The sequence below is a fragment of the Elephantulus edwardii genome, unplaced genomic scaffold (assembly GCF_000299155.1).
Source record: "Elephantulus edwardii isolate Elephantulus edwardi_28Jun2011 unplaced genomic scaffold, EleEdw1.0 scaffold00020, whole genome shotgun sequence".
Taxonomy (NCBI): domain Eukaryota; kingdom Metazoa; phylum Chordata; class Mammalia; order Macroscelidea; family Macroscelididae; genus Elephantulus; species Elephantulus edwardii.
In genome coordinates this window covers 15,026,697-15,042,485 of record NW_006399770.1, presented here as the reverse complement: position 1 = coordinate 15,042,485, position 15,789 = coordinate 15,026,697, and the positions used below count along the sequence as shown (strand labels likewise).

The 15,789-nt window shown below is 38.6% G+C and overlaps 1 protein-coding gene across 1 annotated transcript in view; it reads right to left on the bottom strand.

Annotated features, from left to right (window-relative positions):
• The window catches only part of SLC30A7 (solute carrier family 30 (zinc transporter), member 7), a 154,599-nt gene that overhangs the window by 64,905 nt on the left and 73,905 nt on the right, over positions 1 to 15,789 (bottom strand). Inside the window, exon 8 of the mRNA XM_006882450.1 lies at positions 10,328 to 10,463. Coding sequence (XP_006882512.1) covers positions 10,328 to 10,463 — 136 coding nt within the window. The remainder of the gene's footprint in view (positions 1 to 10,327; positions 10,464 to 15,789) is intronic.

The window sequence follows — 15,789 nt, the reverse complement described above, 5'->3', positions numbered from 1 at the left end:
CTCTCCCCCATAGACTTCAATGCCGTAAACATATTTCATCCAGTTTTTCTCAGTCTTACCCCCACTCATAAACCCATTTTTATGATCAGGCCTTAGGAATCTTGTGGTGGGGTGGTAAAACATTTGGCTGCAAACCAGATGGTTAGCTGTTCAAACTGACCAGCTGTTCATAAGGAGAAATATGAGGTAGTTTGCTTTCATACTAATGTGCATTTTTAGAAACATTGCTGGGCATTTTTACCCTACCCTAATTACTAAGAGAACAAACAGGTTTGACCGGAAACCAGACTGCTCTTTAGAGGCAAGGATTCTGAAGCTTCATCTGATATACTTTGGGCATGTAGCAAGGAGGGACCAGTCCTTAGAAAGGGACATTATTATGGTGGAGGGACAGCACAAGAGAGGAAGGCCCTCAATGTGATGGACTGACTCCATGACTGGGGTAATGTGAGTAGGTGTGTCGGAGACAATGCAAGTGGTTCAGGATAGATGAAGGTTCAGTGGTGTTGTATATACAGTAGTTATGAGTCAGAGTCGACTTGATGGCACATAATACAACACCCAGCCTTAGGAAAAGACACAGGTACACCTTGTGCAACCACCGCAAAGACACAGAGAGGGAAAGGTCCTGGGCTGCATACCCAGTTAAGTCTCCTACTCCCTTGAGAGATGTGTATGCTCAGAGAGGAAACAGTCCCATCCCTATCTACTTCATTTGTCAAGGAAGCACCAGGTGTGGACAAACATTATGAAAAAAACAGAAAGGACCAATGAATACCTCAGAGACAGAAAGGCAGAAGAAACATACTGATGTGGAGTTGAAAGAAATGGACAGAATAAGTTACAAATGTTTGAAGAAAGAGTTGAAGCCCCAAGTAATTAACAACAAGAAAAGAAGAAAAAAACTCACCACAAAACAGACAAGATACAACCAACATAGTACTAGAAACAACAGAAAAGCATCGAAATACAATCCAGAATATCAAGACTGACATGGCAGAACTTTTCAACATGATGGAGGCACAAAAAAGCAGAACAGAAGAGATGGAACAGAGAATCAGCAAGTTAGAAAACCTCAGGGATTCATCAATTAATTAAAATCAAGTGATTTTTGGTCTTCCTATATCTTTGTTATACAAATACAAAACTCTTGAAAGTAGTCAACTCATTAGAAAGTATTGGCAGAGAGCCTACATATGGATTAGAATGACATTTATTGTAAATAAATGCCACCATCCCTGCTGCTTTTATTCTCCTAGAAGACAGTCTGTTATACTCTTTTCTTCTTGAACCCAGTTTAGCTTTAGAGTTCTTTCTATATAGTGCTTCAAAGAGCCACAAATAATGAACCACCAAGATTGTCAGTTTTTTCTTGGTCCTACTGACCTACTTAATTTTTTTTTTTCTGTTCTTGTTAACTCCCTTTGAGTCTGCTCCTGACTCAGTGACCCCACGCACAACAGGATTAGACCCTTTTGGTTTTCACTGGTTTATTTTCACTTAAATAAATCGATGGTGCATAAAATTTGCTTCCTTTTCATTATTATTAAACCTTACCATTTCCATTCTTCATTGTTTATTTGCTTCTGAGAACAAAATAGTCGCTGGTTATATGATATTTAAGCAGAACTAAAATGTATAATTTATCTGTAGAAATGTTCTTATAATATTACCTCTGGAGATAACCAGAAATCTTTAATGTATCTCAAATTTGTTCAACAGTTGCATAGTGACTCTATGTGATTAATTAGAACTCAATCCTACGCTATCCATCTCCACTACGCATAAAATCAATGTTGTCATCATTGTGTCAGCCCATCTCATTGAGGGCCTACCTCTCCTCGGCTAGCCCTCTACTTTCCCAACCATGATCTTCTTTTCCAATGACTGACCCCACCTCACATCATTCCCAAAGTGTGTGGGTCAAAGTCTCACCATCCTTGCTGCTGAGAATCACCCTGACTGTACTTCACCTATGACAGATTTATTGATTCTTTTGGCAGTCTATAATAGTCTGCATTCTCAACACCACGAAAATTCAAAGGTATCAATTCTTAGTCATTCTTCCTTATGCACTGCCCAGTTTTCACATTTATAAGAGGCAATTAAAGATACCTTGCCTTGAGTCTGGCACACCTTAGTCTTTAAAGTGGCATCTTTGCTCTTTGGCACTTAAAAAAGTCCTTGATAATAAATTTGCTAGTATACAGTTTGATTTCTTTACTGCTGCAACTGTGGTTATTGTCTGTGAGTCTGCACTGAAAAAACAATAAATAATGTCATTTCAGGTGATGATAAATGCTATGCAGCAGGGTGTGGGGATAGTATTCAGATAGTATTAGAGTATGGGGAAGGCCTCAATCTAATATGAAACTTGGAGAAGTTGAGACAGGAGTTACAAAAATGGATGTCATCAACTTATTACAGTATTTAAAATTGGGAAGCTGGATGAGTTCATAAAGAGATAATGTTTAGACAGAGAGGAGGAAGGATCTGAGGAAGAAGAGGGGACAACTCTGCTAAAGAAGAATCAAGTAGGCCTGTAATGTAGAAAGAAGACACAGGCATGTTCTGTTTCAGAAGCCTTGTGAAAAAGAGTAGCCTCTAGAGAAAAGGGCTGGGGAGGAAATGGAGATGGCAGTGTAGCTAAGTCTTTCATGACCCTGTGCTGTACAGGGGAGCAGTGACATTGCTTGGCAGCACTGAGGGCCCACTTTGAGGTTTGTGGTCATGATTTAAATTGAAAACAAGCAACATGGTTGAGTCCCCTCTCCCTCCCCTTTTATATAACTACTTAGTAAAAGGTATGGAATAGACAGTTAAATTTAACAGGTTTGGAGTCTCTAAGGGAATACTGACAGTAAGAAAAGGACAAGGTAAGGATTATAGTCACGGGAAATGAAGACTGAAGAGTAGTGATGAAAACTAAAAAGAAGTGAATGGAATAGAGGTTCTATTGGGGGAGAATGAGTGTTACAGTTGTTGTTGTTGTTAGGTTCCACTGAGTCAAGTATGACTCACAACAACCCTATCAACAACAGATCTGAGCTCCATCCTGTCCTGTACCATCTTTACACTTCCTGGCACATCAGAGCCCATTGTGGCAGTCATCATCAATCCACTTCATTCAGGGTCTTTCTCTCCTTTGCCAACTCTCCACCCTTCCAACCATCATGTCCGTCTCCAACGAATAGTGCCCCCTAGCAATATGCCTTAAGTATGTATTTGTACAACAAAGACACAGAAAGATATGTGGTGGTGGTTGTTTTTAAGTGCCATCACATCAACTCTGACTCACAGCGACCCTATGTACAACAGCTCTGAACCCTGCTTTATCCTGAGCTAAGTTTCTTGTTTCTGACAAACCCACCCCTTTAACCCAGTCACTGAGTCAACTGCTCTCATTACAGGGTCTCCCACTCTTACACTGTCCCTCCAGCCTCCCAAGCATGTCTCTCTCCAAGGACTCTTCCCTTCTTGCAACATGCCCAAAGTATGTTAGATGGAGCTTTCAATTCCTTGCCTCCAAGGAGCAGCCTGGTCTCACTATCTCTAGGACGAATTTGTTTATTCTCCTAGCAGTACATGGTATATTCAATACTCTTCTCCAACACCACAGTTCAAAAATATCGATGATTCTTCTATCATTCCTAGTCACTGGCCAGATTTCTTATGCATAGCAAGAAACTGAGAAGACCATGGCCTGGATCAGGCACACCTTAGTCTCTCGACTGACATCGTTGCTCTTTAGTACTCTGGCAAGGTCCCTCAAAGGAAGATATAGGAAGACCAAAAACCAGTTGATGAATTTGAGTTTTGGTATGGACAAAGTAAGCATAGGCTGCCATGAAACCAAACAGGAATCTTGGAAGCAGCACAGCTAGAATGACCTTTAGAGAGAAGATAACTGAGACTTTGCCTCACTTACTTGGGTCATACTATGAGAGGGACCCAGAATACTTAAATGTCCTCATGTGAAACCTACATCTAGACCAAGAAGCTGCTCTCTGAACAGCTTCTTGGAACACTGCATGGCTTAAAGTCAAGAAAGGTTTGTGTCAGGAATGATCCGTTCTCTGTACTTATTTAATTTATATGCTAAAACGATCATTTGAGAAGCTGGACTTTATGAAAAGAATGTGGCATCAGGATGAGAGGAAGATGCATCAACAAGCTTTGCTAAACCGATGACATATATTTGTTCGCTGAAAGTGAGGAGAACTCAAAGTACTGGCTGCAGAAGATCACAGATTATAGCCTTTGATATGGATTGCATCTCAACATTAAGAAAACAAAAATCCTCACTGAAGTTGTCAACGATTTCCTCTTACTCAGATTCACAATCAACAGCCTTGGTAAGAGCAGTCAAGAAATCAAAAAACAAAACAAAACAAAAAGCTGAAATAAAAAACTGAGTTGCACAGAGAAAATCTGAGGGACCTCTCCATAATACTAAAGAGTAACAGCGTAAACTTAAAGACTAAGGAGTGCCTGATACAAATTACAGTCTTTATTACTTGCTATGTATCTAGAAGTTATACCATGATTGAGAATTACAGAAGATGACTTTTGAGTTGGAGTGTTGGAGAAGAGTGTTGCATATCCCATGTATAGCCAAGAAAACAAACAGGTCTGCTCTAGAGAGAGTGAAGCTAAGGTGCTCCATGGAGGCAAGATGGTGAAACTCCATGTATACATTCTGAGTATGTTGCAAGGAGGGGCCAGTCCTTTGAGAAGGATATCAGACATAGAATGGAATAGGGTTGGTGAAGGAGACCAAGACCCTCAAGGAGAGAGACTGACACAGTGACTGTGGTGATGGGCTCAAATGTGTTGAAGATGTGAAAGATGGCACAGCATAGGGCAAGACTCAGAGCCACTGCTCATTGGGTTTCTATCAGTCAATCTACTCAACAGCACACGAAAATTTCAAGAGGGAACAGAGAACTCTGGTGGCTCAGAGGTAACGAAGTGCACTGTCAAACCAAAGGCATGCACCTTGGGAGAAAGATAGGCAATCTCCTCCCTTGTAATTTACTCTCTCTTGATAACCCACTGGAAGGCCAGCTATAAATTGGTTTCAACTTAACAATACTTAACAATATGTTGTTGTGTACCCTAGAGTCAGAACTGACTCACAGTTGACCCACCAACCAGGTTTTCTGAGGCAGTAAATTAAACAGGAGAGGAAACTGCTATCTCTCTCCAACGGAGCAGCTGGTGGATTCGAACTGTGAGACTTTGGTATGGTAGCACAACTCCTCACCACTAAGGAGGAATCTATCCTTGGAGATAGAAAGCATGTTTAACAGAGTAAAGAGCAAAAAGAAAGAAAATTCTCAACAGGATGAATTGAATGCCTCCCAACAATGGACTCAAACTTACCTACAAATGCAAAAGCAGCACAGGTCTGTGCAACATTTGTTTTGTTATATATGTGGCAGCTACAAGTCAGAATTGACTCAAAGGCACCTAACAACAGCAACAGCAACATTTCAACTAACCACTTGCAATTTCCATTTAAATCGCCAATGAGACAATCAAACTTAATAATAACCAAGACGAAACTTCTAATCTGCAGTCCACTTGAAACAAACAAACAAAAAAAAGAAATAAAATTTTAAAAAATTGCAAATACAACAGCAGTAAAAATTCTTCAAGCAATACTCTTATCTAATTCCTGTTATTAGTAATAACATCTTCAGTCTGGCAACAATCAGGCTTCAAATGGATCTATTTTAGTACATTCATCTCTTTGTCAAGAATTTTAATTTCCTGATTGGAAATACATACTGAATTAGAATTTTCATTTTAACAAAATCCCCAGGTGATTCTTACAGATACATATAAAATCTAGACTCTGATTTCAAGCCAGAATGAGTAGGTCTGAAGTTTTGGTAAACTCAAATTTCTCTATAAACGTTGACTCAAATTACATTAAAATTTACTTAGAAAAAGACATTCTTTCTCTACCCTATTTTCCATCTGAATCTCTGTGCATGAGTGCACATGCATACACATATTATTCTTCCATTTATATTTGTAGAATAATTGAAAGGGTATTAAGGGGACTCTGGCGGCCTAGTGGCTAGAAGCTGTGCTGCAATCCCAACGGTATGTTGTTTGAATCCCCCAGATGATCAGTCGGGAGACAGATGGGTAATCTCCTCTTGTGCGATTAACTGAATCTTAAAATCCACCAGAGGGTCAGCTATGGGTCAGTTCCAACGCAACAGTACACAGCACACAACAAAAACAACAACACAGAATAAAGTAAGAATTTCCTTAAAAAAAACCCCAAATCACAGAAATTTAATTTTTATAATATGTGCTATATACTAACTTTATGCCAGGCATCATTAGAATGGTGCTGACTTTAAAATTAGAAAAAGCGATTTGCTCTCATGAAACTTATGAAACTTGACATAGGAACAATAAGACAGATGAGTTCAATATATTAAGAAAGTACCATGAAGAAGATGTTATTATGTGCCCTTGAGCCCAAATCAACGCATAGATAACCATCCAGTGGATTTTCAGATAAAGTAAATCACACAGGAAGACAAAACTCTAATTTCTCTCGCTGAGCAGCTGACAGATTCGAACTGCCTGTCTTTGAAAAAAGACGAAGCTCTCATGAAATAGATGTTGTTGTTGTTGTTGTTTTTATGTGCCGTCGAGTCATTTGCGACTCATAGCGACTCTATGCACAACAGCCCTAAACCCTGCTCTATCCTGCGCCAACCGCACCGCCTCTGACACACCCATCCCAAAATTACCCCAGTCACCGAATCAATCCATCTCATAGAGGGTCTTCCCCTCCTGCACCGTCCCTCCACCCTCCCAAGCATGATGTCCCTCTCCAAGGACCCGTCCCTTCTGGCAACATGTCCAAAGTATGTCAGACGAAGCCCCAGAATCCTTGCCTCCAAGGAGTAGCTTGGATAGCAGAGGTTTTTAGGTATACTTAACTAAGACTGGTAAGTGGAGAATCAGAAAACCCACCTTTAGGAAAGTATTACTAAAACGGAAAACTGATGTGAAGGATGAGTAGGGATGTGTTGTGTGTGTAGCTGGGGAATGAGGGAAGGAAAGCAATCCTGAGGATTAGAAAGAATTACAGAATAATTTAAAGCCAGATAATCTTTCTATATAATGTAATAACTAATAAAGAACTATCATTTTGGCCACAGTGTACAGGAGAATTTAAAGAGAGATCAAGAAGTTTACCTGGAGGCTACTACAGTATTCTAAGTAAGAAATAAATGTAGCTGGAATTAGTAAGAAAGGAAACAGAGAAAATGGACTACTGCTATAACCATAGGTCAGAACCAATGCATCGGCAGTGGGTTTTAAGTAAGAAGTTTAAGATGCTGTAGCATAGTGTATGTGTTGTGCTGCTAATCGAGAAGTTGGCAGTTTAAATCCACCAGTCCCCATGTGGGAGAAAGATGGGCAGTTTCCTCTCATAAAGATACAGTCATGTTGTTGTTGTTGTTATATGCTGTGAAGTCAGAACCAAATGACAGCTGGTCCTCAGAGAATTTTGAGAGGCAATAAATCATGTAGGCTGAGACTGCCCATTTTTCTTCTAAGAAACAAGTATTATATCTGAACCATGTGCTTTTGAGTTGACAGTGCAGCTCCTTACCACCAGCCATTAGACCTCGCCTTGAAACTCAAAAGTTGACTGCCATGAGTTGGAACCAACTTGATGGTAGGAGATTCTATTTTCTGGTTTTAAGTATAGTCTTATAAGCAAAAAAGAATTGAAATATAAAACAAAATAAAATGAACAACGAAAGGACAAGTGAAATCATACCTAAGAATTATGACCTAATCAGACCTAAGAATTATGGAAGCTATAAGTGGTAACGATTCATAGAATGTGTGATATATAAGCTGAACTTTTTCTAAATATAAAGAAGTCCAAAGAGCAAACACATCCCAAGTTTTATGAAAGGCTTAAATGGTGGAGCTGCTTCCTAGTGTAAATAAAGTTTTAAAATAGTCGGTATGTTTACTACATCCTTTCTTTAGGCAAAAACTTAAAATGCTGCATTTACAACTAATTTTAGTAGATTAAAATGTCAACCCAATCTATGAAACATTATTCTATTCTACTACAAGCTACAAAAAGAATTATATTCTGCCCTCGAGGAGGCCATTGTTATTATTGCAAATTGGTCTTAAGGTCTTAAGAGTAAAATAATATTGCTATTGTTAGGTGCCATGGAGTTGAATAATGACTCATAATGACCTTGTGAACAACAGACCTGAATCCTGCCTGTCCTAATGCCCATCATTTCTGATACACTGAGTCCATTTACAGTCACTATGTCAATCCCCTTCATAGGAGTCTTCCTCTCTTTCACTGGACCCTACACTTTTCCCAGAATGCTCTTTTTCCAAGGAACAGCCTCTGCTACCAACATGTTCACAGAATGTGAAACGGAACTTCCTCATCCTTGCTTTGAAGGACCACTCGGGTCATACCCTCTCAAAGACGTATGTTTGCTCTTTTTTGCAGTCCATGGGATACTCACTACCCTTCTCCAAAACAACTTAAAAACATCAATTCATCTTCTGTCATCTTTATTCATTGTCCATCTCTCAAAAGTTTAGCAAGTGACTGAAAAAACCATGACCTAAATCAGGTGCACTTTAGTCTTATGCCTCTTCAAGATTTTAAAGAGGTCCTGACAGAAGACTTTCTCAATGCTATATATCATCTGATCTCCTAACTGCTAATACCAAGGGTATCGATTTTGGATTCAAGTAAGATGAAGTCATTATTAATTTCAAACCTTTTGCCATCTATCATGATGTTGTCTACTGGCCCAGTTCAATAAGAAGGATATTTTAAATAATTTTAGACTGCTTAATAAAATATATTTTATATCACCAACTGACTCAAAATCAGAGACCTCTCCAAAGTACTAAAGAGCAACAATGTTACTCTGGAGACTAAGGTACACCTGATCCAGGCCATTGTCTTTGTAATTACTTGCTATGCATCAAAAAGCTGGACAATGACTGGATGACAGAAGGATATTTGATGCCTTTGAGCTGTGGTGCTGGAGAAGAGTGTTGAATATATCATGGACTGCTAGAAGAACAAACAAGTTCATCCTAGTGAGGGTGAGACTAGGTTAATCCTTGGAGGCAAGGATTCCGAAGCTTTGCTAACATCCACTGGATATAATGAAAGGTGGGATCAGTCGTTGGAGAAGGACACCATGTTTGGGAGAGTACAGGGACAGCACAGGAGAGGAAAACCCCCAATGAGATGGAATGACTCAGGGGCTGGGGTAATGGGGATAGGTGTGTCTGAGACAATAATAAGACTGGCATAGAATAGAGTAGGGTTTAGGACTACTGTACATAAGGTCACTATAAGTCACAAGTAACTCGATGGCACATAACAAAAACATCATCAACTGAGATAAACTTGAGATAATAACTATATAATTCAAAAAATTCAGACAAATCATGAAACATACACATGCAAGCACACACATATACCTTTACATACATAATGCCACTATGGTAGGCAATAGAGAAGATAAAAAGCTAAAAGATAGCTCCTTCTCCCAAAATTGTATAAACTATATGAGGAGACAGACATAAATATATTTTAAGAAGTATCTTCATAAGATTTCTGCAATGGTAAGATTATTTTCTACACAATATTGCCAAATCAATTCTAATTCATAGTGACCCTCCATAAGGTTTACCAGACTATAAATCTTTACAAGAAGGAATTGCCTATCTTCTTCCTATGGAACAACTAGTGGATTTGAACCACTAAGCTTTCATTTAGCAATGTAACACGTAACACACTATGCTACTAGAATTCCTTTACAAAGTAAAATTCACTCACAGATACACTGTCATCAAGTCAGAAACGATTCATAGCTAACCATCCATCAGATTTTTCAAGGTATAAAATCTTTACAGGAGGATATCTACCAAAATAAGTTAAATTATTCCTTTTCTAATGCACAATGTAAGTATCACAGGGATAAGAATCAAACCATAGACAAGATTCATATTTCTAATACTCCACAGAGTTGTATTTTTGAGGAATATTCCAGATTTAAATCGCAAGCCAAAGAGTTTGTTAAATACCCAAAAGATGCATCACACAATAAGCAAGAAAAAAATAAGAATGAAAAGAAAATGATGAAATTAAGAGACACAAATTTTTAAGAACTAAAGAAAAGAATAAACCTAACATAATAATTTGTATTTTAGAGTAATTTAAATAGTATATTTATCATTTATCTCTCTTTTTAATGCTTGAAAATAGAATCCCGACACTTACCTTATTACTATAAGCATGGCTATAAGAATTGAGCAGATAGGATCTGCTATCATCAGACCAAAATTTTGCATCAGGATGGCAGATGCAATTACACCAATACTCCCAAGTGTATCTGCTAGAATGTGTAAAAAAACACCTAGAAATAAAGCATAATTGGAATCAAAATAGCATCATCTGATCAATTTAAACAGATATCCTAGAATATTTACTTTTATATATATGTATAATTAAATATTAACTTGAAAACTCATCAAGAATGTAGAATCACTACATACTAGGACTTTTATTAATGGAAATAACAGGATGCTTCTCAAATTAGCTAACGGATATAAGATTTCCTTTTTAAATTACAAGTTAAACTATCTGATTTGTTTTTGTTGTTGTGTGCCACCGAGTCGCTTGCGACTCATAGTGACCCTATGTACAACAGCCCTAAACTCTGCTCTATCCTGTGCCAATCGCACTGTCTTTGACACACACATCCTGATTACCTCAGTCACTGAATCAATCCACCTCATACAGGGTCTTACCCTCCTGTGCTGTTCCTCTACCCTCCCAAGTATAATGTCCCTCTCCAAGGACTGGTCCCTCCTTACAACATGTCCAAAGTATGTCATATGAAGCCTCAGGATCCTTGCCTCCAAGGAGTAGCCTGGTTTAACCATCTCCTGGATGACTCTGTTTGCTTCTTAGCAGTCCAAGGTACACTCAATACTCTTCTCCAGCACCACAGCTCAAAGGCATCAATTCTCCTTTTATCTTCCCTAGTCATTGTCCAACTCTCTGATGCATAACAAGTGACTGCAAAGACCATGGCCTGTATCAGACACACCTTGGTCTCCAGAGAGACACCACTGCTCTTCAGTACTTTGGAGAGGTCCCTAACACCAGACTTTCCCATCGCAATGCATGTACATAAGGTTTTCAGAGGCCTGTTATTTCAGAAGTGGACGGCCAATCCTTCTTCCTAGTCTAAATGTTCAGATTTAGAGAACTATCCGAAAGACAAGCATTTTATAGAAGAAGTGAAAGATATATCCCTTATTGTGGAATTAACCTTTAGTTTCAGTGTTGCCTCTGCCCTTTGCACAAGTGTCTTGACCCACTTATTTCCCTGCTCCACCATCCACCAGAATACCCATCCACTTCTACGCAATGCCTTCACAGCTATCTCCCATTATCCAGCCCTTGATCTGATATCTTATATCTGAAGCTTCTTTGGTTTTTGTGATTCCAAACACGTCGGGTGATGACAGTTTCTTATGCTATGACCACTGTCTCTTAAGTTTAGTGGCATTGTTTCCCAAGTGAAGGTGAAGTGTCCTGTAGAATTGGTGTGCAGATAGTTTCTTTTTCTTGGCCTAAGGGCCACAGGCCCAAGGCGGCGTGGAAAGCGTTTGCAGGATGTGTAGAGGGAGCAGAAAGAAATCTGCACAAGTGGAGAACCAGGACAGCACAAACGACCTCAGAAATCCCTACTCACCCCACAGGTAAAGGAGAAGACCCCACGGTGGAATCTGATTTGTAATGAGCTTTCATGTTTGTATACATTATAGATAAAGTCCGGATCTCTCTAAATTACTGAGGAGCAACGATATTAGTTTGAGGACAAAGGTGCATCTTATTCAGGACATGATCTTTTCAATCACTTACTTTCTATGCTGATGAGAGTTGGACAGTGAATAAAGATGACAAAAAAAGAACTGAAGGTTTTAAACTATATTGTTCGAGAATAGTACTGAATATCCTATTGACCGCCAAAAGAACAGATATGCCTTAGAGAAGGTGCAGCCAGAGTGTTCTTTGGAGACAAAGATGATTAACCATCACCTCACATACTTGGAGCACACTGCTAGGAGGGACATCATGCTTGGGAACATGGAGGGACAGTAAAAGAGAGGAAAACTCTCAATCAGGTAGACTGACACAGTCAATTGGCTCAAGTATGTCAGAGATTGTAAGGACAGCACAGGATAGGACAGAGTTCAGATCTGTTCATAGTATTACTATAAGCTGTACTCAATTCTTTGGGAGGCACTTAACAGCAACAACACTATGTGAAGGAAAAGAGAAACAAACTTATTTTTAAAAGTGCCTAGCTGGTTAAAAGAAACAAAAGAGTTAATAATTCATTTAAAAAAAAAAAAAAACACCAAAAAAACCCACCAGTAACACCCCAACCAGCACTAAAGTTTTTGAATTGGTAGACAGTAAGTGGAAAACTACAAACATATGTACATATAGAGCCCTCTGCTGGTGATTAAAATAATTACCATTAGATACAGAATTTCCTGTGGACAACTACCAGTCCTGGTATTAGGGCTTTGTTACCTAAAATTACATACCAAATTCAAACTCATTGTAAAACAAAGCAGGGATCTGAATGCATTAAAATGACCTTAAAAACATTCTGAACTTTTAACATTTAATTAAATACTAAGTTTGTAGTTGTAGGTACCTTTGAGTACAACTCACAGCAATGCTATGAGCAGATCTGAACTCTGTCTTAACCTGCGCTATCTTCATCTCTCACACATTCTAGCCCATTACTGTAATCATTGTGTCAATCCACCTGATTGAAAGTCTTCCTCTCTTTTTCCATCCCACCACCTTTCCAAGCATGTTCTCCTTCTCAAAGGAATAGCATCTCCTAGCAACATGCCCAAAGTATGTGAGATGAAGCTTTATCATTTTTTGCCTCCAAGTAGTATGCTGGAGATGCCTAAAGTATGTAAGATGAAGTTTTAGCATCTTTGCCTCCATGAAACATCCTGCTCCTTTGGAAGTCCATGGGATATTCAGTATTATTCCCCAAAACCACCATGCAAAGGCCATAGTTCAGACAAAATTTTTTGTCATCATTATTCATTGTTCAGCATCCAAATGCACAGCAAATAAGTGATTGAAAAGACCATGGCCTGAATCAGGCACACCTTAGTCTTCACATTGACATCATTACTCCTCATTAATTTGGAGTGGATGATCCTGACTGCAGACTTGCCCAATGCAGTATGTTTCCTGATCTCCTCACTGTTGGTGCCAAGGATGTTGATGTGAATGCAAGTAAAATTAAATTGCTCACAATTTCAATCTCCTCTCTATCATGATGTTGCATGTTGGTTCAGTGGTGACGATTTCTGTCTTCTTGATGTTTAGATATAAGTCATACTGAAGCCTGTACTCCTCAATCTTCAAAACCTCAAGTCTTCCTCACTTACAGTCTTGATTATGCATTATTCTTCTTAAACTCCAGCTTCCCATTTAATTTGGTCAGCACAGAAATTCAACAGGATTAGAGAAAGGTTATAACTCTAATGTACATCTTTTCTAATTTTAAACCATGCAGTGCTTCCTTGCTGTATGGACAACAGCTAGGTCTAAATACAGGTTTCCTATGAGCACCATTAAGTGTTTTGGATTCCCATTCTTTTCAATGTTAGCCATAATTTGTTATGATATACACAGTCAAATGCCTTTGCATAAACAGTAAAACACAAGTAGACCTCTATCTGGCATTCTCTGCTTATCTCTGGTGCCACCCATGGCCTCTTCTAAATCTAGCTTAAACATCTGGAAGTTCTTTCTCAATGTACTGCTCTAATTGTTTCCAGATGATCTGTAGCAATATTTTGCTTTCAGATGATACTGGTAGATAATTTCCACATTCTGTTGGATACCCTTTCTTGGGAGTGAGAATAAACAAGGATCTCTTCTTATCAGTTGGCCAAGTAGCTGTCCTCCAAATTTCCTGGCGTAACACATCCAGTACTAAATCCATTAGTGGAATCTGGTCAACAGATTCCTTTTTTACCGAGCTAGAGTTTCTTTTTTAATAATGTCTTCATATAGCTTGAATTTCTTCCTTTATTGTCATTCATTCTTGTTCTTATGGTACTTCTTGAAATTTCAATGTTGACCAATTATTTTTGATGAAGTGATGACTCTGTGTAGTCATTCTATTTTTTTTATGTTTTCTAGATCATTCAAGATTTTGCCCAGATAACTGCAACTCTCAGTACTGCAACTTGAGACTTGAATATGTTCTTCAATTCTTTCAGCTTGAGAAATACTTAGCAAGTTCTCCTTTTACCTTCCAGGTCCAATTCTTTACACATTCTGTTATAATACTTTTCATTGTCTTCTATATAAAAATTAATTTTACTGAAAATTTACAGAGACTTTGGATTTCCAATCATTCAGTGTAGCACGTTTCTCCCTGCCCACTCCTCCACCCCCCAGTACACACTTCTCTTTGAAAAGCAAAAGAAAAGTTCCCCCCACTGTTTTGCAATCACTCCCCCCAGGTCCACTCCACTATGCAGCCTTCATTCTGGACTCCTGTCATGACAATAATACCTTATCACATATCCATCTTAAAGTTTTCACCCTCATCTGTTTCAATACAGTATATATTATTTATCCCATCTTTCTCAATCTTCCTCAACCCCAATGCAAGTCCTGTTTCACAACAATTGCATTATGCAGTATTTGCCCCTTTGTGACTGAGATATTTCACTCAGCATAATGTCTTCCAGGGTCACCCATTGTGAAAAATATTTTTGCATGAGTTCCTTGTTATTCAATGCAGCATAGTATACCATTGTGTGAATATACCAGAGCTTCTCTACCCATTCATTTGTTGAGGGGCACTTAGGTTGTTTCCAACTCCTTGCCATCTTGAACAAAGCTGTGATAAACATGGGTGTGCATATATCTGCTTGGGTGGCAGTTATGGTCTCTTTGAGGTGAATTCCCAGTAGTGGAATTGTTGGGTCAAATGGTATCTCTATTTGCAACTTTTTGAGAAAGTGCCACACTGCCTTCCACAGTGGTTACACAATTTTAAACTTCCACCAACAGTGACTAAGGGTTCTAGTTTCTCAACAACCTCGACAGCATTTGCTTTTCTGTTAAATTTTTATATTCTTACTGGCTTGAGATGATATCTCATAGTTGTTTTGATTTGCATCTCTCTTAGAGCTAGGGATTTTTAACATTTCTTCAAGTGCTTGTTGGCCATCTGAATGTCTTCTTTGGTGAAGTGTCTGTTCATATCCTGTGCCTATTTTTCAATTGAATTGTTTAATTTGATCTTGTGGTGCTCAAGTATTTTATAAACTCTAGATATAAGTCCCTTATCTGACATGTCATTGCCAAATACTTTTCCCAATCTATGGTTTCCCTTTTTACCCTGTTGGAGAAGTTTTTGGATATGCATAGGGATTTGATTCTTAGAAGGTCCCATTCATCTATTTTATCTTATGGTTGTAGATTTTTTTCAGGATACTTGGAAGACTGTTTATGTTGTGGATTAGGACATCTAGAGTTCTTCAAAGCTTTTCTTTAATGAAGCCTATAGTCCTTGGTTTTAGTCCCAGGTCCATGATTCACCTAGAGTTGGTTTTTGAGTATGGAGTGAGATGTGGATCTTGCTTGAGTCTTCTGCAGATAATTTTCCAATT